This window comes from Seriola dumerili, unplaced genomic scaffold, assembly GCF_002260705.1.
Source record: "Seriola dumerili isolate Sdu_G_001 unplaced genomic scaffold, Sdu_1.0 BDQW01000068.1, whole genome shotgun sequence".
Classification (NCBI taxonomy): Eukaryota; Metazoa; Chordata; class Actinopteri; order Carangiformes; family Carangidae; genus Seriola; species Seriola dumerili.
The window spans coordinates 7,739,200-7,765,147 of NW_019174323.1; the positions used below are offsets into that span (position 1 = coordinate 7,739,200).

The 25,948-nt window shown below is 39.0% G+C and overlaps 1 protein-coding gene across 3 annotated transcripts in view; it reads left to right on the forward strand.

The window, feature by feature from the left end:
* spock2 (SPARC/osteonectin, cwcv and kazal like domains proteoglycan 2) overlaps positions 1 to 20,312 on the forward strand; it is a 40,354-nt gene extending 20,042 nt beyond the window's left edge. The window contains exons 3-11 of one of the 3 annotated variants that reach the window (XM_022742909.1): positions 1,064 to 1,109; positions 8,563 to 8,677; positions 13,513 to 13,621; positions 14,173 to 14,287; positions 15,040 to 15,159; positions 15,283 to 15,501; positions 17,497 to 17,559; positions 18,479 to 18,616; positions 19,221 to 20,312. In XM_022742909.1, the coding sequence (XP_022598630.1) occupies positions 1,064 to 1,109; positions 8,563 to 8,677; positions 13,513 to 13,621; positions 14,173 to 14,287; positions 15,040 to 15,159; positions 15,283 to 15,501; positions 17,497 to 17,559; positions 18,479 to 18,616; positions 19,221 to 19,366 (1,071 nt within the window). In that variant the 3' untranslated portion in view covers positions 19,367 to 20,312. The remainder of the gene's footprint in view (positions 1 to 1,063; positions 1,110 to 8,562; positions 8,678 to 13,512; positions 13,622 to 14,172; positions 14,288 to 15,039; positions 15,160 to 15,282; positions 15,502 to 17,496; positions 17,560 to 18,478; positions 18,617 to 19,220) is intronic. The other 2 variants (XM_022742912.1, XM_022742913.1) reach the window with 2 other exon arrangements.
* Positions 20,313 to 25,948: the final 5,636 nt, after the last annotated feature.

The following is a 25,948-nucleotide window of genomic DNA, read 5'->3' on the forward strand; positions in this document are numbered from 1 at the left end:
TTTGACATTTTGGGAAATGCAGACATTCCCTTGCCAAGTGAGAAGATTGATACCACTCTTAATGTCTGCATGCTAAATATGTAGCAGCAGCTGGTTAGCTTAGCTTAGCATAAAGACCAGAAAGACTGTTGAAAGACTAGCTTCACAGTTTGGACAGTTTTTTATCAAGAAATCTTAGCAATTATTTAAAGTTTAAAGTTTATAGAGAGAAGAAATGAGAACATAAATAAATATTTTAAAAAACATCAGGGAAATCTAGGTTTTTCTTTGATTAGGAGGAGGACAAAACAAGAATACTATTTTTAAAAGCATAATTCAAAACTTAAAACTGAAACAAAAAGAGCCTGAAGATACAATAACATTTTTCTTGTTCCACTGAAGGGGAATAAAGATGTTAGCAGTACAAGAAACAGAGCAGATAAAAACAAGAAAGGATATATCAGTATAAGAGGAAAACTAAAACATAAATCAAACACAGATACAAATAAGTAAAACTATATATTTTTTTAGTTGACGAAGATGTAAATATTATTATCCCGAAGGTAACTCTTATCCATCCACCACTTAAAGTTATTAAAGATTTCATAGGACAGTATAACTGAATGTCTGAGGTGGAAATAAGCACTTGGTTACAATTCCCTTTTCAATGTTTATTATTTATTTTAACGGTCTGAAATAAAGATATATAAATCAATCGAACATACAGTATACATATACATTGAGTAAAAATTGTCACATAAATGAACAGAATTTATAATATAACGCTTGATTAAAGGTTTTGAGACAGTTTGCTTTTAGCCCACTTGCTATCCATTGAAGTATGTTATTCAACAGCGAGAGCTAAATGTATTTGAATTGCTAAACATTTAGACTGTCATTCATGGCGTGTAGCAGAGATTCTTTATCATTTTGCATGTAAATTTCCTTCATTATTTATGCTCTCCTGAATTATTCTCTTAATAACTGAAAAATCATTAAGCATGAGAGCGGGAGCATACCTTCTCTACTCTGTCGGCCAACATGCAATATTAAATTAACTAATGCAAATATATTTCCTTTCCAGGATGACTACATCAAAAACACGGAGGAGAACATGGGTTCTGATGAAAGTAAGTCAGAAAAAAGTCTGATTAGACCTGATTAGAAAAGATTTTTCTGCAGACATATGATGAAGTTCGGTGTGTTTTCCACTTGTGTGTGCCACTGTACTATATGCAAAGCTGGTTTGCAAAGATTTTCAGTATTTAAATGGCTTTACTGCCTTTACACATCAGCTCCAGACAATGAAATAGCACGTTACACATTATCCAAGTGTGGCTTCTTTTAATTGCAGAAGTTGTCTGAGGTCATGCAGCTTGTGGTGAGTGCAGGTCTGAGGTGTCAGAGCTTGTGGAGGGTGAGAAGGCTGTTGTGTTTCAGGAAAGGAGAGGCTGCGCCCTCAGTCAGATCCATTAGTTTGAAAAGCCTGCTATAATTGCCTTTGTTGCTGAGGGCTCAAGTCAGAGCTCCCACCAGGCTCCATTTACCTCCATGGGGTCTGTTTCTCGTCAACAAAAAAAAAAAAAAGAAATCTTACTTTTAGAAAATCAGCTGTGGAGGAGGAATGGAGACCATGTGAACATATTGAACAGTTCTTTGTCATTTCAGTCAAATGGTCTTTTTGTAGCCAACGGAAATGAAAAATGATACAAGGAAACGCTTAAAGGGTTCATACTTCTGTAAATGTTTCATCATCTTTCCAATTTGTCATTTTAAATAGTCAGATTACCCAAGTCATGAAAAAATAACCAAGTAATATTGAGTCAAGCATTTGAAAAATTCAACATCAGTGTGTCTTTCCAGGGACAGTGCACTTTATCTTTCACTTTTTTTTTTTGCATTCAGTAGAAAATATGTAGTTCCCAATGAAAACTGCTGATGACTTGAAATCTACTGCTGGGTTCAAACTATTAGAATTCACTGTATAAGCGAAACATGTTGCACATGTGGTTCAACTGAGGTTTAAAGAGTCTCTAATCAATATTTTAACATCTTTCAGCTCATTGTTTTGGTTGTCTGGCCCCACAAATTTACTGTTTTGGTTCACTCACTACTTTCCATGGCTTCGTTTTTAGCTACAGCAGGCCAGCTGTTTTCAGCAAAACACCTCTGATGAAACAATTCCATGCTACAGACAAAGTTAGCAATTTGCTAGTTAAAAAAGTGTAATATAACAATTTAAGTAAGAGCCCGATATTTCCCTCAGAAGTTAGTGGGGAGACCAAAAACAGAGCTAAAAAGAGAGTGAACATTGGACGTATACTGTATTCATCAGTTTGTCAGAAATACATTGTTGTAAAAGGTGATGATGTCTATGTCAGCTTATAAAGGGTATATTTTCACTACTCATATCATTTTAAATTTTAAGAGTTAACACATTCAACGGCATCAGGTGTTAAATGCATGTTTTTATTATCACACATTGCAGAGAAAAATTCAGTAACCATTAATACAACTATGAATAAATACAAGTATATAGTTATAGTCACCCACCTGCAGCAATGAGTAATAGTTTTAAAGAAAAAAAGAAATTGTAAGAATATCATAAATTAAATTCCAGCTGCAATTTTTTTGTAGGTTAATAAACTGATGCTACAGGAAGAGACAGAATTTTTAAATCTATTTAGTATTTTATTGTAAGACCAAATCATTTCGCAAAAGGACTCATAGAGTAATAAGTGATAGTTGATAATCATAAATGCAATTCTTAAAAAAATCGAAAAACATACAGTATATCTGTCCTTTTGAATTATTTCCCTGATAAATTAAATAAATTGGGTAAACAGGAAAATCAGACTTTGAAAAACTAAAACCCGTTTTCAAGAGAAATTAGAAACCAGATTGTACAACATCAGTTTAGACCGCTGGTTTGTTATGTTGCGATGACTCACTCGGTGTTGGCAGATTTTAAGATAACTCCGAGTTGCATCCGGTTCAGCTGCAGTTCAGCTAAACTGGTCAGTTTATAGAGGCACTATTCATAGGTGTTGTAGCCAATTTAGGAGGCCCTTAGGGCTACCAGTGTTGTTCCTGCTGCAGGGTGAGTCTGGGAGGTCAGGTGTTAGCACCACATCTACACTGCCTCACTTTAAAGTCACTGAAGGCTTATCTCAGAGAAGAAAGATGTGAGAGGAAGCAGCTCCAGACGTTATCCCAGTCATCTGTTTTTACAACAGGGCGAATAATTAATGTAACCTCAGGAAAACGCCTCAGTTGCTGTAGTGTGGGCAAGGTTCATTTGAATACCATTGATTTCATCCCCATCACAGCTCCCACTGGGACTAATTCTGCAGACCTAATTGATCAAGGTCTTCTTAATTGCAAATTCAACAAGACAGCGGAGACTCGGGCAAGGTATACCTGCAAGCTGCAGACAGACGTAACAGGAGACTTCAGACACCTCTGCAGAGTCTGCCCTGTGTCTCAAAACAGTTAGGAGACCACTGCTCTGACTTAACACATGAGCTGTCATATGTGACCTTGACATCCTTTATTTGTGCTGATGAATTAGACTTCTTTTGTGCCTAAAGAAAAATTCCACCAATTGGATCATAAAAACAAGTGGCTGTGATTATGCATCCATTTGTACAATAACTTCAGAAAATCATTCAGACATGATGCGTTAGAATTAGAGGTGAACGCGTGTGTTATATTCTCTCTAATTACAAGTAAATAATTTTATATCTCAATTGTAGTTGAATAAAAGCTATACAGGCTGCTGTGACTCTGCGGCCACCAATTAAGTCCATGTCTTCTTAGATGACAGTAATTGCAAATCCAGTTGAAATTAATTTACTAAAAGCTGTCAGATGGGTCCATCTCTCTCATGCTTTTAACATTTATCAGAATTAAATCTTTTCAGTTTCAAATGGCTGCTACTTTTTCTTGGCAGTCCATTAACAGGTCTTTTGCAGATTTTTTTTTCCTTTTCTTTTCTTTTTTCTTTTTTTTTTCTTTTTTGTGCAGAACCACTAAAGTACTTTATTAAATACATGCTCTGACAATCAGAATGAAAGGTTAATGAAAGGTTTTAATGGAGGATGCTGTCCAGCTACAAGACATCACTCTCAGCAGAGAATTCAGATGTGACCAGAGACAACAGGGACACAGCTGATCGAGTGCGGGGAAAGCAGCTGTGCTCTGATGTGTTTTTGATCGCAGCGCAAAAATAATAATAATCTCCGAGAGATTGGACGCAGGCTCGGTGCAGTCACCTGCCTTTGTTGACATGATTACAAGAGGATTTAGAGCCCATAATGGCAGTTATAAACGCCCCGGCCCAGCACTGAATTCTCAATGCAGCACGATGTGAACAACAACCGGGAGAGCAGGTGAGGTGAAAAACACACTTGATCTTTAATGCAAATTAAATCTTGTGTTTAGATTTCATTTTCAATATGTAGGAGTTGTACAAGAATACTGTATGAGGGATGTGCTTGGTTTTAAGCTGTTGCTTGGTGTAAAGGTGCTTATAAACACTGAACATATGAGGAACGAGAGAGCTGCACATCACCTTCTGAAGCTATACTGAAAACACCAAGCTGTGTTTCTATGGGAACATACAGTAAAGCAATCTTTTGTTACTTAGCATGATTTAAAAAGAAATCTAGTAAAAGGTTAGGACCTGAACTAAAAAGCAAAATGCTTATGTTTCTTTGATTACTTCATTTAAATTGAATATATCAGTATGAGACATGGCTGTTTGTTTTAAAAACTGCTGTGAGTGGAAGACTCTGCATTTTCCCCTCAGCTCTACAGGATATTTCAGCACTTTTCAACTTTTTATTTTGGTCTTCCAAACTTTACTGTTGTGATTCGGTCTCACCGCTCTCATTATAGCATAATTTGTAGATACTGCAGCAGCCAGCTGTTTTCAGCGAAAAATGTTTGACCCTCACTGTATGCTACCTGAATCAAATGGTATCAAACTGGTGAACACAATGGAGAAGTTAACATTTATTTTGTCATAATGAGGTGATAATATGCATTGTTGTGTTTACAGCTTGTTGCTGCTGGCCCAAGTGGCCAAAAAAAACACATAATGTGAATTTAATGAGGATTTAACGAAATTCAACCATCCCTCCTACAAATTGTGTTCAATGTTCACAAAATGTTGTCTATTTGTCTTTTTAAATTCCAGTTTTTCTTTATTAGGTTGCCAAATTTTTTGTTGCTGTGGCCTTTTTGACCTAGATTGCTGTAGGTTCAAATAAACCAAATTTAGAAATTTAGATTTACACATGCACCTGTCAAAGTGATCCAGCAACATTTGATGGCATTTAATCTCTAAATCGGTAGCAATAAGTTTATAGTCCAGACTCAGTGGTCATAAATTCATATCACTCAAAATTTTGTACAACTCAAGCCTTAACATTCCCCCCGACAGGAATTAATCTTGCTATAGGATGCATGATCGTCTTTCACCTTTTATGTATTTTAATGCAGATCTGGATTCAGAAGCAGATTAAAAATGTATTATTATTAAAATAGAATGAGGAGGATTACGGATTCTTGGTGGAGTTTAGTTCTCTGAGTGCTTTCTGGTTTTATTTGATTCTTCGTGCGACTGATGGCTCACAGCACAGCCTGTAGCTATGGTTTCCTTGTGAGTGGTTGGCAGGTGCAGCAACTGCTCACCGGTTAAAAAAACAATACAACTCCACACATGAAATTGGGAATAGTTTACGGGATATTACGCTGAAAAACATAGAGTTTGGTTCCTTGCCCCCACAAAAGTTTATGATCCGTGACTGGAACCTGTGTTAAAACCACCACTGCAATATACACTGACAATCTCTGTAAGATCCACCAGAAGGAGGCCTGAAGAAAACCTCGGTGATGAGTTCCATAAAGAGAGGACTGATGTGATCCATCGAAGCATATTACAAAAAGATGACTTTACCTTCTTTGTTGACAAGAGTCAAAATGATACATGCGGTGACAGTCTGGTATGATTTTTGGGAGGTTTTATGTCTTAAATCAAAAGCGAAGTAGGAGACAAATGTGCCGTCTGCCGTAGAGTCTGGATATTGTTCAGCCGCGGGGGTTAAATCATGACAGAGCAGAATACCTGTTGGAACAGATGAAGTGAATAAAAGTCAAGTGGTCACAAAATCTTTTATATGGAATGACTGTTTCAAGTTTATGAGCTATCAGCTCTGCCGGAATCCAGCTATCTGCCGAGCCTAAATGCTACGTCTTGTATTTTTATGAGTTTCTTCCCCGCTGAGAAGTTGCTTTTAGATAAAGGGAAAAAGAAAAGATAGACGGAAAAAAATAACACCATCTGTATGTATCACAGATACTCATTTAATTTCTTTTTGACTATTTATGAGTCATTGCCTTTGATATGGGAGCTGCTAGCTTATTTTTATACTAATACATCTGAAGTCCTGCTCTACTTCAGACTCAGCTTCCGTTTTATGAAACTCATGTTATTATTCAACAACAGGTTTCTTAAGATAAACTGTGGGATTTTCTGCTCACATTGTAACTACTACTGTACTTGCTAGTAAAATCTGGGCACAAATAACCCTAGCCTCATGTTTCAGCCTTTTAGACGATATGTAACAAAACCTTAATGCAACCAGAAAGAAGCCAAATCATCAAAATTTAATTCATTTTAATAACAGAAAATGGATAGAAATGTTTAATCTGCATCTGTATACAGATGTGCATCAAAATACACTGATAGAAACATGTATGTATGTGCACAACTTTAACTAAAACTGTGGAAATGTTAAAACATCTTTAATGTTTAAGAGTCTAATGACCCTGGTTGCCCTGACAACTACTGGTAAAAACATACTTTTCCCACAACCGTAGCGTGGTACTGTATGGTACCAAACTACATCACAGTGTCACCACAGCCGGCTGTGAGGTTGTGTTGGTGAGAGGTTGAAGAGATTCATACCCTTTCAATCCATAGAGGCCAGTGCAGCTATATTTCCTCATTGTGTTTTCCTCTCTCCAAAATATAGTGCAGACTTACTCTTAAAGCTATTCTGTACCAAAGGTCAACCAATTGTTCGGAACTTTTCACCAAATTAAAATTAACTCTGTAAAGAAGGTTTTGAGGTACCCAGCCCCATTTGTACTTTACGCCATGATTTAGTCACATAATGTTCCCTGCCCAAACCTTTGGAGAAAAATCTAAATGTTCTATCTTCAAAAATATTTTTTTGATCCCGCAGATATCATCTGTCTACCTGGATTACAACTAGCTGCTTTGTTGTGCTCTTCTTCTTTCGGAAAGTGTTTTTAAGTCCGCTGTGCACGCAGTGGCAGTCCGTGGAAATGGTAAAGAGTTTCAGAGCTCTCTTAACTTGTGAGACAGTCACAGTTTTGGTCAGACTTCTCAGCAGTTTTCCAGGCACGCAGCCTCCTACCAGTATTTTTGGATTCCCTCAGAGATGTCTTGTCATCCACTGATTCCATAAAAGTCCACTGTTTCTCATACCTCCCTCCTGTAGCATCAAAGTATCATCTAGTCGCCGGATTTGCTGGGATCTGGCTGGCAGACACCTCGTCTGTTGACCGTGTTGACTACAAAGCAGCTGCTCAAAGCTGACTCAGGATTTCACAGCTTAAATTTCTCTTGCTCACTGCCACTTGCCACTCACTCTTAAATTTATCTGAACATGTGAGCTTTGCGAGGCCTCTCCAGCAAGGCGGTAAATGGACTGGGACAGTGTGACAGTTTCGGATGGCATTGACCACAGACTGAGGAAGGTGAAGGACACAGTGCTATTTCCATCTCAGTCTATCAGTGGAAAAGAGGCTGGCATTGAACCATTCAACTCTCCAAAGATATAGTGAGAGATGCAGTGGAGGGAGGGAAGGAAGGAGGGAGGGAGGGAAGGAAGGAAGGAGGGAGGGAGGGAGACAGCAAGCGGGGGAGGGAAGAGGATAAGAAGAAAGGGAATGTGGGAGACAAAGATGGAGTGTGCGTGTTAGTGTGAGAGAGGGAAAAGGCAAGCTGGAGAGAGACAGTGATAAGTTGACATGGGGGAAGTGAGATGTGACAAGCCAAGAGAAAGAGATGCTCAATCAGTGCTGTCAGGTTTTCTCGCAATCAGAGACAGCCGTTGGAGACTGCAGGCAGTACTATTGACGATGGGCTGTTTCGCTAATGACAGCTAGGCGTCCATGTTTTCAGCAGTGCTGACTATAAAATCAATGGACTCATTTGTGCACACTGCTAGAATATTTTTCATTACACATTTCTTGATTTTTATTGCACACGCCTTTGAAAATGATAGTTGTGCGAAGATGGAAGATCATTAGAAATGGTGTAAATATACAGACCTTGATCATACAGCACGTAAAATAGTGGCACTCCTCTTTTCTTTTCTTTTCTTTTTGCTGTTTAACACATGCTCCTTGTCAAAACATGAATAACAAACAGACAGAAATTCAGTATTTTTCTCTTGGTGGTGGCCAAAAAAATAGAGAATTAAAGCAAAACTCCTCAGCTGTGATTGACACCTCTGGATTTTCAGTGCTGTTGTTTTGTGTTTGCAGCCATGGACACCACCAAGGACCCATGCCAGAACGTGAAGTGCAGCCGCCATAAGGTGTGCGTCGCTCAAGGCTACCAGAGGGCCATGTGTGTCAATCGCAAGAAAGTGGAGCACAGGTAGGTGGAGAGGTGTTTTGTGTTTGCAAGACGTGCTGCCGGTGTTTTTGAAGATTTCTGTGTGGACACGACGGACATTTCTGTGGCACCAGCTGTTAGCTGTGCGTCAGTTGAAAGCCTTTCGATGTCTGGTTGGAGAGCTATTGATTAAACTCAGTAACAGGGCCAGAGAGTGTCATGAGTCAGGAGTGAAGTCATTTTTTGATGGAACACTCATGCTGAGCAGTGACTAATTAACTGTGTAGATGGGAGGTGGTAAAACCGAACATAGAGAGTTATGGAGGCAAATAAGGGCCATAAAGATTTCATATGCAAACTGAATACCTAATTTTGAACTTTCATCACTACAGGATACTTTTTTATACCACTGAAATATTTGGCTTGGTCAGATCTGAGTTGTATATCTTATTTTAAGTGTCTGAATTTGACCGAGGCGATTTGAGTAACTGGACTTTTTGACTTGAGTTGAATTTTTAGATTTGAATTCAGCAGAATGAATTTGAGCAATTTTAAATCATAAAATATAAATTTAGAAAATTGGCTACTTGAATTTTCTATCTGAATTTGTGAAGCTTAAAAAATGATGTGTACTTGAATTGAAAGTTTTGAAACTTGCAACTGACAACTGAACATTTCAAAGAGGGGAATTCACGCCACATTCATGAGAGATGGTTTTCTCAGTAGAATATTTCAGTGCTATAACTTCATTGGTATTTGAATATTACATTAATAATTAGTTTAATTATTCAGTAGTGATTAAATTTTAAAATCAAGTATTTAGTTGCTTTGTGGCGATTATTTTCTCCCACGTGAGCTTCATACATGGCTACACTTGCAATCATGACAGCTCTGCTCCTATCAGACACAGAGGAAAGAGATGCTAGTTTAATGGCTAGCACTTAATGTCAAGGGTGCATACCTCATCATCAATTAATGCATAACTAATATATGACTCATGATGATCTAATGCATGATGTATCATGAACTCCCGTGGCTCAGTATTAATTATTAATGATGCCACTATTACTTTTAGTTTAATTACTTAAAACTACATGGATCATCAGTTTGTGAACTCATACATATATGTAGTTAAACCAGAATAAAATTAACATCTCCAAAAGCAAGATAGCACCAGATTATTACGTTTGAAGCATACAGTATGAAACTGGCTGAAGAGACTTTGATCAGCATATACTTCAGCTATACTGTGCATTAATGGATGTCCCAAACTCTGCATTTGGTCTGTGTATTCACACATACAGTGTGTTTACAATCTAACCACATCTCAGCAAAGGGCTTGATCAGATTGAGGCTTACACTGCGTTCAAGTCATTGTATGGACTGTGAATACCCCAAACAGAAATGTCAACAAGCCTGTCCCAAAATCACTGAAAATCATCATCGTAGTTCAAGCGTATAAAATCCAATATTAACACAAATATAAGAGCTAATTAAAGAGGATCATTGTAACCTACACATTTTGCTTATTTCTTTAACATATGAACAAGCTGCTGTAAATATGTAACATAATTTAAAGCTGCTATAATTGTCTGCGTGTATGTCGCAGAAAGTTGTAAAGACCAAGGTTATTGTACTTCAGCTCTTTTGACAACCCTGGTCTCATTTTATGGGCATAGAAAAATGAATATAAGGCCTGTATTAGTACCTTGACTGTGGAAAACACTTAAGAGTCTGAACTAATTCTGTGTCAAAAGCTGTTGCAGTGATATGAGGATCCTCAACACAGGATCAGGAGCTCGTAACAATAAGGTGATAACGGTAAATGGTAAAAAAGCAAGGTAACAATAGAAAAGTCTGTGAACGGACTCAATAACCTCAGTTACACAGCAACATTTTGGTAACATAAGCTACCAGACAAAGTAAGGCTATAGCAGCGAAAGCCTTCAGCATAGTAAGGTGAGTACTTGGGTTTGTTTTAATGCTCAAAAATTTCACAACTTTTCATTTGTGAGCAGAGCAGTTTGTTATTTTTATCTTTTGAAACTTATATGGTTTTGCTTTAAATGACTAAAAAGGTGGACAATTGGCAGTAGCAGTGGCAATTTTTTAAAGGTTTTAATGAATTACATTTAATTGTTTAGACTTTTTTATGACCCTAAAATGACACTGAACCGAAAATAGTCCATTTTATTGACTGTCACTTAGCAACAGTGTTTTTACGTCTCAAACCTCTTGAATGCTGAGTTTACTGTGTACTTGACCTCTTACGTTGAAAATGATGTGTCACTGAGCTGTCTATGTATAAAACAGGGCAGCTTTAGAAAACATGGTACAGACCTATCAGTGGAGGAGGTTGAAAACATGACAACTAAAGAATATAGAATACTCTTTCACATTCTGGTCACTTAATACAGTGTAATACAGGGGTTTATTCGTGTATTTCAGATGTTACTCCCCTGACAAAGACCCTTTAGTTTTCTGTAGTAAATCTCATGAAAAAGCGTTTATCTGTTCCCTCGCCCATTCATCCCACTTTGACTGAAAAACAAATGAGCGGGGTTGCAGCCTGAAAAGAATTAATGGAGTGAATTATTACTACCTGCAAAGCCTATCTGCAGCGGCAGGCATTTATCTTTTTCAATAAAGTGCTTCATTTACAGAGTCACTCCAGAGATGAGAGAGACTGTGTCGAGTAATGGGTAATAAGCACGAACGCAACTGCACTAAACCATCCCAGCATCATTAAGTAGCAGCCTCAGAAGTCGTGCTGCAGAGAGCCTAATGCTTGTGCTCACTGAACATGTAGTCAATCACCATGTAAGAGGAAAGCAAGCAAAGGGAAATTTTATGAAGCAGCGCATGCAAATATTAACAGGCAGATTACGACTTTCTGGTAATTATGATCAGAAATGTCTGTTTCAGTTGTATTGATGTTGTAGTTTACAGCAGAGACGCCAATGAGTTGTAGGCTAATAAAAACATCTTGTTAGAGAGGATTTGTAACAGTAACTGTGTTTGACCTCGGCAAGATGGTTGACATTAAAGGGCCAGTTCACCCAAATAACAGAACAAATATTCTTATTTAACTGTAGTGGTGTGTACCCACGCAGATAGTTTTTGTTGTATTAGTCCGGGATTTTAGATATCTGCCTCTGAGATTTCTGCTACTACACCACGGATGGAATTTCCTTTGTGCTTACAGCATTCAAAAATTACATTTAAAAGATTCAACAGCAAAGTGTCTACTCCAAAACAGTGTCCCATTACATTACAATCATTTTGCAGACGCTTTTGTCCAGGGCAACTTATAGTAAGTGCTTTAAAAGTAGACAGCAAAAAGAGGTAGATGTCAACAACAATTGGAAGTGCATCTCTCTCGAACAAAGAACTGAAAGCATGTTCAGTGCCACAGTACAAGTCCACTTACGTTTGTTGTTGTTGTTGTTTTTTTTTTTTTTTTTTTTTTTTTTTTTTTTTTTACGAAATGACACATGAATGGTGTGGGGTGTTGAGATGTTGTGTGAAAAGCCAGCAGAAGAGGATGAACAGTGACTCTGCTATCCTGGTGTCAATACAAGACAAGACAGGCATCTGTTATCTGTTACTCTGGATAATCCACAGACCTCTCTGTCAACACTTTTCACTGGGACTGCTGTCTACCAAATAAATAGTCCCTTGGAAAACTGTGAAGCAGGAATGCTGTTTCTGGAGATAGTTTTTAGCCATGATAGAGGCAAAACTAGTGAAGGCACTGTTGGCTGGTTGGTCCACCACTGTGGTCCAGACTGAAATATACTTAATGTATTTCAGCATATACGTAGTGAATTGGCACAAAAGTTGGTACAGATTTGGTGATCCCATCTAATGTTACCATGAGTTTGATATTTGTGAGTGAAACTCCTGAAACTATTTTGGATTGCTATGAAATTTGGTACAGATATTCTCTGCTCTTCTTCAGGATGAATTGCAGTCATTTTGGTGATCTTCTGACTTTTCATATAGCAACATTATCAGGTCAAATTTTTGTTAACCCAGTTAGCTATTTAATTAATGACTACCTCCAAAATGAATGACAGCTTTTAGTAAATTATCTCATCAACAAAAACTATTTAATCTATTGTCATGACATTAGCACAGTAATTGGTATCCGTGTCAACCAAAGGATGAATTAAAATCACTTTCATGATGGTTTATGCATAAGTACCTGCAAAGCTAATGACATCCCCATTTATTTCAGCTGTACTTTGTGTTTACTGCTATTTAGCAAATGCTAGCATGCTAACATACTAAACTGAGATAGTTAACATGGTAAACATCATACCTGCTAAACATTGGCATGTTGGCATGTGAGCATGTTAGCATTTTGCTCAGAGCACCACTTTGCCTGAGTACACCTGCACAGAGCAGCTAGTTATCTTGTTAAATATAAATTTTAATCGCTGCTCACTGAAACTGAAAACTCAGCTTCTCAGAGTACACTAAGAAAAAAAACAGAGAAACGGTACAGACTTGTACTGTAGAATTGAACATGCGTTTAGTTGTGTGTTTGTGTGAGGTGAAATCTAGCTTTTGTTCCTATCAAGTTTAAATCCACTTGTTTTGCACAAAAGTGTCTTCAAAATAAGTTTAAGGTAAAATGTAATGATACTGTTTTGGGGGAAGACACATCGCTGTATGTATTTTTTAAGCATTGTGAGCACCACAAACAAAATTTATACTGGAGTAGTAACAGACATCTCAGAGACAGACATCCATTGGCAAGTAAAACTGTTTGTATGTATAGATGGGGTAGAGGTAAATGAAAAGGTGTTTTGTCTGTAATTTGGGTGGACTGACATTTTAACTTTTCCTTTTTCCCCCCCTCTAATGTTCAGAGTGAAACAGCCAGGGAATCTGGAGGCCCATGAAAGCGGCTGTAAGCCTTGTCCTGTGGCCGCCTCCTCACCTGTATGTGGCTCTGATGGACACAACTACGCCTCTGAGGTAAAAGAAAACACTATGTTCTGCACCGGCATCTCTCTTTGAGAGCACTTAGACTTGAAAGCTTTGATAATTTTTCTTTTGCTTTATTACTGGCTTCTGGCTCCATAAAACCCTGAGAAGAAATGGAAAGTGGCCGTGTCATCGTTTTAAATAATGAGAGCAGTCCAGTCAAGTGCTGTTTCCTGCTACGCTGACACATACGTGGGCGCAGCAGGCCAGCACAGTTCATCACTGCTCGCAGGAGGACAAGTGCACCAGCTCAACGTGGCCGTGTGATTAATGACTGACGTTGTTTTGAGCGGCATCACCGTACACCGGCCACTACCAGGACTCTTTATTGATTTATGTATACTTCTTAATTTTGACCTTGCATGAGAAGATGGCGGAAAATGACAGCTCATTCTTGCTGCCTTTCTCTAAGTGCTGTGTCTCATCTGAATGAGCAATCTCCCTTTCCTGCGGTCACCCCCATAAATATTTTAACTGCATCCATGCCGCTCTCTCTCTCTCTCTCTCTCTCTCTCTCTCTCTCTCTCTCCCTGCCCGTACAGTGTAAGCTGGAGCAGCAGGCCTGCCTCACAGGCAAAGACCTGAACGTCATGTGTGCTGGCTTCTGCCCCTGCGCCACAGCCTCCGTTACCATCACAAATACTGACACCAAACGTGGCAAGTGGCATCTTAATTTTACGCATCTTGATTTCGGGATTCACAGCTCCCTGTCTGGATCACTCTCAGTGTTTTCATGAGTCAGAGCTTCGAAAAAAAAAAAAAAAAAGAAGAAAGTTATGATACACTGGTGGCCACACATGGCACGCTGTGTGTAGGAAAGGACTGACTCCAATTTCCTGAGACAACCAATCAACCTGATGCTTGATGTTTAGAATCAATACTCAACAATTTCAGAGATTACTGTTAGCCAAATATCCCCCATGTGGTTAAACTGCTCTTTCAATCATGTTGTAATTAATTATTTAGAGTGTACACTATCTATCATAGCAGCCAAACACTATTGATTGTCAGGGCTCTCGGGCACGTGAAAATGCCAATTGATCAAAGGGATGAAATGTTACTCCTGTTTTTCATCTGTAGCCTGGAACAAGTGTTTAGCCTGAGACTAAAAGTGGATTTTTATTGGATAACAGCAATTTGCTGTAGTAGAGTTAATTGCAAAATAATGTTTTCTTTGATTAGCAGATCATACACTTAACAAATCACAGCATGAAAATCCAACAGTGCACCTCAACAGCTTTGCAGTGAGGGAAACCTGTGCCTTATGTTCTGTGCACTGTACATCAGTGAGAGCAATATGAAGCTGCGCTGAGTCCCTTGTCTGCTTTTTGGGAAGGTGAGTCAGATTGCTATTAAGTGCCTGCCAGGGTTTTAAATGCAGGGATTCCCTTTTTTTTTCACTCCTTTAGAGAGCTGCACTGGCCAGGACCTGGCAGACCTGGGTGACCGGCTGAGAGACTGGTTCCAACTCCTTCATGGAAACGCGAAGCGGAATAACTCTGGCAAGCTCGGAGCTGGCACCGCTTCAGGTTAGTAACTCACAAAGCGGCTTTATTCTCCTCCGCCTCCAAACTTACAACTCAATTGTCTATGCAAGGAAATGTAGTGTAAACAGAAGGAAACTTAAGTATTATGCAAATTATTTCTGACAGCGCTGGACAGGAGCCTGGTAGCGAGCTGCAAGGACTCCATCGGCTGGATGTTCTCGAAGCTGGACACCAACAGTGACCTGTATCTGGACCAAGCTGAGCTGGCTGCTATTAACCTGGATAAGTACGAGGTCTGCATCCGACCCTTCTTCAACTCCTGCGACAGCTACAAAGACGGGAAGGTCTCTACGGCGGAGTGGTGCCTCTGCTTCTGGAGAGAAAGTGAGTGAAGGGAGCCCCACTGAGATTTGAGTCAAATCTCTAAAAGGGTGAAATGATAACAAGGTTACATCAGTGAATGGCAAAGCAAACTTTTCTAACTGTGAAGTGAGTGGTCTGTAGTCACTGAAAAGTGCCCAGACATCTGTTCTGACACATATGTTGTATGTTTGAGTCTTTACCTCAACACCAGGGGAGCAGCACCACCCTTACAGGAACAGTTTGATATCTTAACAAAGTGTATTTCCCAAAATATTGAACTATCCCTTCAGCCAAGTCTGACAGCCGACAGCAGATAGCTATTTTAAAGCAGGATTTGGCAGCCTAATCAACATCTTCAAAGCACATTCTGGTTGTCTGTTGCTTCTTTATATTTGAGACTTCAGCAGTTTGTGCAAACTTGTGCCTGAATTCTCCATCCATTCATCTCTCATCCACTACTTATCCAGGTCCAGCAATATTCCCCAGCATGGTTAGCAGTTCTTCTTCCCTGCTGAGAACAATCTTGGCAAGACCTCCTTTATCTGAGTCATCTGACAGTTTGCGAAAATGTCTGTCTTGCCAATTGACAGTCCTCCTCCATGTCCTCAATGAACTCTGCCCACTCTGCCCAAGTTTTGTCTCTCCACCAGAAAACACAGTCCTTCCCTGATTTAGGGCTCCCCTGGGCTCAAACCAAGCCCCAAAGGCCTCCGTCTTCAGCTTGACAGCTTCCTTCACTGCTGGTTTCTTTGGTTGCCACTGCAAGAGAAACCAAAAACTTTCCAGCCACAAGTGCAAAACAACAGTTTCTCACAATGGAGGCTTTGAATAACACTATGTCCTGTCCTGGGATGCAGTAAACATTGGCAGTTCCTCTATGGAACAAGCAGCCACACAGATGCAGTTTTCTCATTCTGTGGAAAAGAAGCTATAAATCTGTTTTTACCCATGTCTTTATGGATTTTTATTCCACATATGAATGCAAAGTAGCAGATGACATATGGTATATCAGGTGCATACCTCCTATTCTACAACTTTACATGATTTTAAGATTTCATAAAAGGTCCCCACATCGTAATACTGGAGGTGTTTTAAATAAGTGGAAATGTGGTTTGAAGTCTGGTTTGATTTGGTGTCAATATTTTGACAAAGAACTACAGGTCGCTCTTATTGAGAAAAAAACTATCAACAGCTTATTTCATTTGCATAGAATTTGAAAACAAATCACCAAAGTTACATTTTGACACTGTCAATTGCTTTTACTTTAGAAGTCATGTTCTCTACATGTAGTAGTTATGGTGTTAATATATATTATAATATAAAATTATCAAGTGTCTCTATGGATGTGTTTTGCACAGATAACCTGTGCTCACAGAGCTATTTACACAGTGCACATGTGCACCATTTGACCTTTACTAAACAAATACAGGATATTCCTGGCAGTAACCTCATTTGCACGCAGATTATCCAATTGATCAGGCATTTAACCTGCATGCAATAGGTTACACTGACACCCTAATCAATTTTTCATCTCTAGCCGCTGATAATTATAAACTACTTCACCCGTAGCCAATATGTAAAAATGGTTTTATGATAATGATTTGGACACATACTATATACAGGATAAAGAGTATAAAGAAATATTTACAAACCACTGTAACAGGCCTTTCTCTTTGTGACTTGACAATGAAGCTTCAGAGAACTGATAATGAACCATGACTTGTTGTTTTGTGCAAACACACCAGAAATTCTTTTCAGATGAGAAAACTTTCTCCTCTTTGTTTCTGTTCCTATCTTTTCTAGAGATATCTTCGTCATTCTCAGACTACATCCATATGTGCTTTCACCTAAGCTCTCGACAATCGATCAGGCTCTGAGGGAATGAAATATAAGACTTCTTAAACAAATCAATATGGGCAAAAAGTGTAATTATGAAGAGCATTGATTGAGATAAAGTTTGAGGGCGAGCAGTTTCAGGTATTGTCTGTCATCACTTTTCTTCTCTGATTCTCACAGAGCCGCCGTGCCTCGCTGAGCTGGAGAGGATCCAGGTGCAGGAGGCGGCCAAGAAGAAGCCTGGTAAATACATTCCTCCTAACAGCAGCGTGAAGCTCAAGAAGTATTTGACTGAACATTTTTAAACACCACACGTGCAGAGAAACAGGAAATTACCACTATGCGCCAACTAGCTGGCGTGCCCCCGCATCCGCTGCGGTGTCTCTGGGTGTACCTGTGTAACAAGGCGCTTGCAGCAGCAGGCGAGGAGCTGGAGGAGCCTCATTAAAGAGATCACAAGCTCACGGCTAGGATTAGGCCCTAATCAGGCTGGGGGGGGGGGATTAAAGGGCAGCTCTGGCTTTGGGAAGGAGCAAGGCTAACGTGCCTGCTTGGATCCCTGGGAAACCCCACGTTGCAGTATCAACCCAGCATGCTCAACATGCTATACAGCTGCTTTCCAGTCTTCAGCTCCAGAGATGTGTTCTTCCATCCCTGTAGCCCACTTGTCTCATTGCTTGTGTTTTCTCTCGTCCTCGCGCAGTGGCTGGGGGTGGGGGGTGGGGGGTGGGGGGTAGCTTGTTAGAGAACTTCACTTCAGGTTTGACAAGAGCGTCCTGAGGGAGGCTGGAACAGTGGAGCACTGTCACTGAGTCTGTCACTACATTTTTACATGCCACTCTCACAACACAAGGAAACACGCTACGCCAACATGCTGTATGAAATCACATCCGCCAGCATATGCATGCTTGTGTAAAACAAACAGGGTGAACTCTCTCTCTGTCTGCGTGGTATCCTCTGCCAAAAAGCTGCTTCTCCGTCCTGACTGATGGTCTTATCACAGGTTCACTAAGGCGTGCTGGCATTCTCGTTTATGCTGCGCTCATCTCAGGCATCAGCATGAGGCAGCTATGTGTGCTGAGGGCATAAATATTTAACATCGTGGTGTGTGTGTGTGTGTGTGTGTGTGTGTGTGTGTGTGTGGCTGTGCATGTCCTTTCAGGGATGTACATTCCCAGCTGTGATGAGGACGGCTACTACAGGAAAGTACAGTGTGACCAGAGCCGAGGGGAGTGCTGGTGCGTCGACCAGCATGGTGGAGAGATGATGGGCACCAGAATCCATGGCAACCCCGACTGCGGTAAGAGAGGGGCATTTGGCGAACACATATTTCCTCACACTGTGCACTACAAGAAAATCTCCTTCTTATAAAGTCATCTTTTGTTTGTGTTGTGATTTTTATTTCTGGATTTTGGTGCACTGACCTGCCTTATTCTTTCATGTTTCAAATTACAGACACTCATTTCGAGAAAATTATTGATAAGATCGACAGGTTGTAATATTCTTTCTTCATCTGCTGTTTTTTGAATTTGTTTTAATTAAGGAATCAGTTACAGACAAAAATGATTGAACAGATGGAGTTTTTTGGCAGTGTAGGAAATAATAACTGCATCTGTTCAAAACCTTGTGTTAGATCTCAGTATCAGGCGCTGAAATGGATGGTTATTTTTGTTATCAATTACCCTCTCAGTTATTCTTTTGACTTATCAGTTTATTTTTAAGTCAATTAATCTGTCAAATGTCAAAAACTGTGAAAAATGTCCATTAAAAGGTCTCAAAGCTCAAGGTGACACATTCAAATTCTTTGTTTTGTCTGACCAGCAAAACTCGAAGATATTCAGTTTACAGTGATATAAAACACATAACAATACATAACAATTTCTTATATTTTTACCTTTTTCCAGATGAAGTGGCTGGATACTCTGGAGATTTTGGGAGCGGTGTTGGATGGGAGGATGAAGAGGAGAAGGAGGCAGAGGACAACGGTGAGGAGGCAGAAGAGGAGGAGGAAGAGGAAGGCGAGGCAGATGATGGAGGATACATCTGGTAGAACTGTCTGACCCCACGCAGAGAGCCATGTCACAGCTGCTGGCCTGAAAATCTACAGGAATGGCTCTCTCCTAGCAGCAAAAGATTTTGGGATCGGACTCAGGAGGCATGGAATTATGTATCATCCTGGTGGGATATGTGGTGCCGGGCAGGTCCAGTGATGAGATAATGACCAGTTTTTGTCTTAGATAGGTGTAATTGCTTCATTCTCTTCTCTGTTTTTTGAGCAACAGAGCTTTTTGTTTTGCCGTCCTGAAAAGCAGGACCCACTGACTACTGCGCCATAGGTAGCTAAAGTCCATCAGAATTCCTATCTTGTCAGACCGCCATCTATGCATATAGAGATTACCAGTAATTTTGTATTGTGTGAACAACTGCTTGAGTATTAGAGCCGCCGTCCCACTGGAATGACTAGAGATCAGAATTTAAAGGAATAGTTCAACAAACGCTTTTTTGCTTTCTTGCTGAGAGTTAAATGAGAAGATTGATACCACTCTTATGTCATTAAGTTAAATATGAAACTAGCAGTTACTTAGTTAACTTAGCTTGTTTTAGAATTAAAATTGGAAATGGGGAATCAGTTGCCTGGCTCTGTCTAAAGGTAAAACAAAATCCACCAACTAATCTGTACAAAACCAAAAAAGCATGTGGTGGATGACCAAGGAAGTCACTGTGCCAGTGAAAGAAATATTCCAGCACACAACATCCTGTAAAAAACGCAGACTGTCATTTTTACACTTTTTGTATGGATTAACCAAACGAGATATAACGTCTTGATTAGTGAGCTGTAAAGGTGCTGGTAGGTGGGTTTACTTGCTATTTAGCTTAGTCAGATTAGCTGTTTTCCCATGCTTCCAGTCTTTAAATGACTGAGATGGATATTTTCATAATAATCAGATGAAAGTGTGAAAATGTGACACAGCTAGTTTTTTTTAGCTGTGTGGTCTGTACAGGCAACTTCAGGAAAAAAACATTTCTTAAAAATCCACTTTACACTTTGTGCTCAGCACCAAACAGCAGACAGACACAGTGAGCAACTAACTGGTGAACATAGTGGAGTGGAGACCAAAAACAGAGCTAAAAAAGAGTAAATACTGGACTTAAATTCATCAGTTGTACAGAAACATGGCTCCATATGAAAGCTGAATGTGTAAACAAGCAACTGTGATGATATGTTGATGTTGCAAGTGTACAAAAAAAATCAGTTATTGCAGGTTTAAGAGAAGTAAGATAACCATGTCCTGGTTATAGCTTCATAGTTATTGTACAGACAGAGAGTGGTATCAAACGTCTCTAACTCTCAGCAAGAAAACAAAATGTCGAACAGTTCCTTTAAAGCAGTTCAGAGCAACGTGGTAATGTATTTCTTAACTGATTCTGCTTCTGTATATAAATCCAGTGTAAATTATCTATGAAGCAAGCTTAGAGGGTTTCAGGTTACTATGGTTTCAAGCCACCTTTATGATAAAGGTGCACCGCAGCTCATGGCAGTTTTTAAATTGTACATGCTTTACAAATTAAGTGGATACACACAACGATACAGGACCTATATATTTCCAGTTGGATTACTTTTATTGAAAATCTGTAGAACTGCACCTACAGTAGAAACCACTAATCGCTGTCCTCTGCTATCTCTGAAATCATGTCAAAGAATGTGGCACAATTACGTTTTATTCTGAGTTTGCAACTTGAAAATCTGTATTTTGTGTTTATAAAAAATGTGTGCATTACTTGAAGTTCTGTGTGTATACTTGAATTCACATTGTAATTTTTTTTTCTATGAGAATATTGCTGCCATGTCTTCATTCATGCTATTGATAGGCCAGACATTTGGTTGTTTTTAGTATTGCATGTTAGTGAATAAGAATGTACTTCTAGGCTGAGCACTTTACTAATAAAGGCACTGGAGCCAAGCTGTGTGTTGATTTTAGTCTTTTCTAACTATTTCAGGTCTGAGAAGGGTTAATCTAGGGACAAATTAGGTTGTGTTTGTGGCTACTATGTGTAACACAGATAAGTTAAATCAGCAATAAAAGAAATAAATATACCTCTATGTTAATGCTGAGAAAATCATACAGTTCCACCTGGAATAACAGCCAATAAAGTCAAGTTCAGTTTCAGTTTAGCCAATCAGAAGCTTCAGTCCACCTCCCAGCGGCCTACTGACTGGTCACGTTGGTGAGAGTTTAAGGGACAAGACGCAGTGTTAGCTGAGCACAGCCTGTTTATCAAAGTGGTAAGAAACTCGGGTTAAGCAATGAAACTCGGGTTAAGCAATGGAGTAACTCACGGAAGTTAATGTTGTGTTTACGCGTGTTAATTCATACTTTATTGTTACCACATAAAATCACAGAGTGAATAAAAATAGAGAACACCGTGCCGTTACAGGTCGAGCACTGAGACCAGACGCCATTTTCCAAGCTAATGTCCTAATTCATTGCACTGGTGAGTTGAATCAGCTTCTAGCTTGTAATTAACTGGAGAACACATCTTTTAGCCCGGATGCTAATTTTCACTATGTTGACTTATGCTAAAAACGTTAGCGATAAAACTCTGCTAAGCTTAGACGCTAACGAGTGCTATGTAAAATCACATTTGACTATGCTAAACGCGTTAACGTTTTAAAACGTATAAAAATATTGCTGATAAACAGCTATCTTCTGGCACACTAGTGTGTTAAAAAGACTGTTCCTTATTGTGTTTTGATGCATTTTTTGTACTATTTGTGTGGGTTGCTGCAACTTAGCTGCTGGTTAAGGTGTGTGCTAGTGAATCCCCCTTTTAGCATTTCTTTGAGTGAACATAGATTTCAAAACATTATAAAGGTGCACCATTAACTAAAATTTTTAATGTTAATTGTGTTTTTGCACTTATCTTTTATTGTATAAGGATTTGAGAATATGTTAAAGGTGCATCAGTGACTAAAATTTATATTGTTTTTTCTATTTTCTATTATGCACCTTAACTGCAACTGAGCTTATACCAAGAATATTAGCTCTCTAAACAAATGATTTTGTTTGGTTATGACTGAAATTGTAATTTTGAAACTGAAGTGAATGGCTTATGTTGTATAACATAAGTTTGTAACTTAGAGCATTGAGATGATATTTAATTAGCTTTATCCTGTGATCGTAAATGCTCATAGAATTAGCATAAAGGTAATTTTATTTTGACCTTATTCTTAGATCAGGTTCTTTTTAGTTGGATTGATTCTCCTGAGCTGAGCCGAGACTTTGGAGAAGATCTCGGAACCATTGGAGGAGTTTTGAGAGACGATTCCAGAGAAAACCTTTTCCAGTATTGGATGGCTAGCCCCTCCCACATGACACCGAACCTGAGATACCGAGCCTGATGCCTGCAAGAAGGAGGCGAGAACACTCAAGTATTCCACGCCTACTTCAAGTGCGGTAGGATTGAACTGTACACACATATATAGCTCCGGGAATAGCTAACATACAACTTTACACTGGAGAGTGAACAAGAACTGTGACTCTTACAGACATTTCAAAAAGACCTGGGTCTAACTTTATTTTTTTGAATCTGCGCTAGGCCTGCATGGTATGATGAAAATTTGCGATGTGCGATGACACTGTTCAATATTGCTATGACGATGCATGCATGCATGCATACATGCGATAAATAAACAAATATCGAAGTGTGCATATACAGTTTTGCTGAGCGAAGCTGAATAAAGATTACAGACAAAGGTCACTATCAATCATCTCCTCTGTCCTCCTCTCTCTGCTGCAGGTAACGCTGCTGAGGGGGGTGGCTGCTGTCTCAGGCTGTAGTTATAAGTTTATAAAGGTGTTAAATGAATTGCAGTCTACACACAGAAAGTTTTCCTTTTATTTTGTTCATAACCGTTCACTATTAGCTTAACGTTAGCACGCTGTGCTTGTGTAAAACAAACCGCAGTGGACGGGACACGTTGAAAATGTGGTTTACTACATGATTAAATCTTGTTGAACAGGTGGTGTGATGAAGGATGCTAATTGCTTTTTTACTCGCAAAGGTTGTGATGACACTCAGAGCTACGACAGTAGTTGTGTTTCAGCTCCGTGCTGTCTGCTGAGTGTGTGTGAGAGGCTGCAGCCTGACACCAAAATGCAGTAGATTTTTTTTGAAACCCTGCGTACATGGCGTATTAAAATGAAATGATTTTTTCTAATGTATCGCATCTCAGTCAGTCTTTTGCAATGTCTTTATTGCACATGTTCATATCGCAATGACGAAGAAAATAAGATTAATTGGTCAGCACTAATATGCACACATTTTTTTTGTTTATTTTTTTTACATGGGGAATATGAACAAATATATATTGGAACTTAAATTAACCTGCTTACCGTTCAATATAAGAAGTCAAACTCTTCAACCGTGCCCTGTGTCTCCATTTCACTATTATCTCTATTATTTTGGCTCATGTCGTTCCTAAAGTCTTCTGAATCTGGTCCAATCTTCACAGTTACTGTTATTATTATTTTCTTATACTGTACTTTGTGCTAAGACATACTGGATACATGTGCCACCAAGTCACTCACCATTACCCTCTGTAAAAAAAAAAAAAAGGAACACTGTGCTTAGATGGGGACATCCAATGAATTTGTAAGCTAAAGGCAGGTTTTTTGTGTCCTCAGTGTGGTCAGGAGAGGATCTGTATTACTGACTGCAGCACTCAGCTTTTCACCACAGCAGATCCATAAATAAACCAACGCTGTTTTCAGTAAGCCTTCCTTACGTGGAGTAATCTGCTTATAAAACATAAGCTGAATGTGTATATAATTAATATTTTAGAACACAGAACTTCTTTCCCATGACCTTTTGGTCCCCCACCTGATGTGTGAAGCACTGATTGCTGAAGATTCTTTCAGCCACAGCCTGTTACACACACGATTACATCTGATTGTGGTTAATTTCATCATCATCATCATCATCATCTACAATCATGGAGCCTGCAGTGGAATAACAAAACAAGATGAGGTTGAAAGCTCCAGAGTTTCCTCTCAGTTGAGACTCTGACACGAAGATGAGGATATTTGCTGGGGTAATTTTGGTGCTTAGCTGCCACCTCATGCTAGAAGAACAAATTACAGCAGGTTGGCAGCTAAATACCACACCACTAAATGACCACAAAGTGAAGACAGCACTGTATTATGGATCTGTTCCAGTTTAATTGAATACAAGTGAAAATCCTGAAGCTACAAGTAAAGGGTCCAGGGTCATGCAATTTCTCCTAAACTGGAGATATGCAGAGAGATTGCATGATCTTCTACAAAAATTAACTCTTGTATAACTCTTAAGATCAATTTGAAAATGAGTTGTGTCACTGAGCAGTAACAGCAGCAAATTCCCATGAAAAGGTGACATTTTGGAGATACATTTTCACCATACATTTTCACCATATCATATAAATACTGTATAAGTATAATGTTTTAAAAACCAGCAGTAAAATCTTAAAATAAAATTCTGAAAGTGGCTACAGTGACTGGTGTAAAGTGTTCACTTCTTTTGGAATGTGTTATGCTAGAAACCTAAAGAAGTGCTCTGAAATAGCTGTAGTCAGTTGATATCAAAATAAGGTGTGTCACAATAATTAAGCCTGAAGATAAAAGCACCAAAGCCTTTCTCTTCGTCTGACAGTGAAAAGAAAATCTCAGTCATGTGCCTTAGTTGAACAGAACATGATTGCACCACTGAATCAAAAATGATAGCACTTTGGTCGACATATAGGTCACTAAGACTTCGCATAAGATTCAGTGTTCACCACCCTGGACTTGAATTTTTTTTTTTTTTACAACACTAAAATTACAGTGGAAGTAGTTTTGATTTTTATACCTTGTCAAAGTGAAAACAAATCTCAAAAAAAGTGTTATAACTTAAGTAGTGACATAAAAAAGAACAAACAATTGATTGCAAAGGCACCAACTCATGAAAGTCAATATTTAGGAGGCCACTATAGCAATGTCAACCTGGAGCTTTGCAATTACCCATCCCCACCCACACATTCCTTTGGACCTTGGTCCTTTTTATTAGTTAAATACTAAATCTATTGTTGGATTACAAACCGATGTTTTGACTTTTGGATTTCTACAAACTTTCTCTTTTAGTCATATTAATTATTTTGTTTTATGGTAATTTTTAGAGAGATATGTTTTCACGATGACATTGAAGTGCAAAAAATCCTAATTAAATGAGTATTAAACACGAGAACGTTAAATGGTGGTGAATGAGCTTTATAGCCTCTGTAAATAAAAATGTTAGTGTTGGACAGAGAACAATAAGGGTCCCAGGATAGACACTTGAAGGATGCCGCAATGGAGTGGGGCACAAGAGTATGAGGCTCTTCCAACCACAACAGTGAAGAAGTATTTGTCACTTCCCACTTCTGATAACTGAACCTTTTGTCTTTTTCTGTGAGGCCTAACGCATGTAAAAGACACAGACAAGCATTGTTTCCATAAATCCTTGGAGCAAAATTCTAGCTCCCAAACAAAAATGTATATCCTTTCTGAATAGGCAATATGAGCACATGAAAAACACGGCAATTGAAAATAGAAAACAAAAAAATACTTGCCCAGACGAG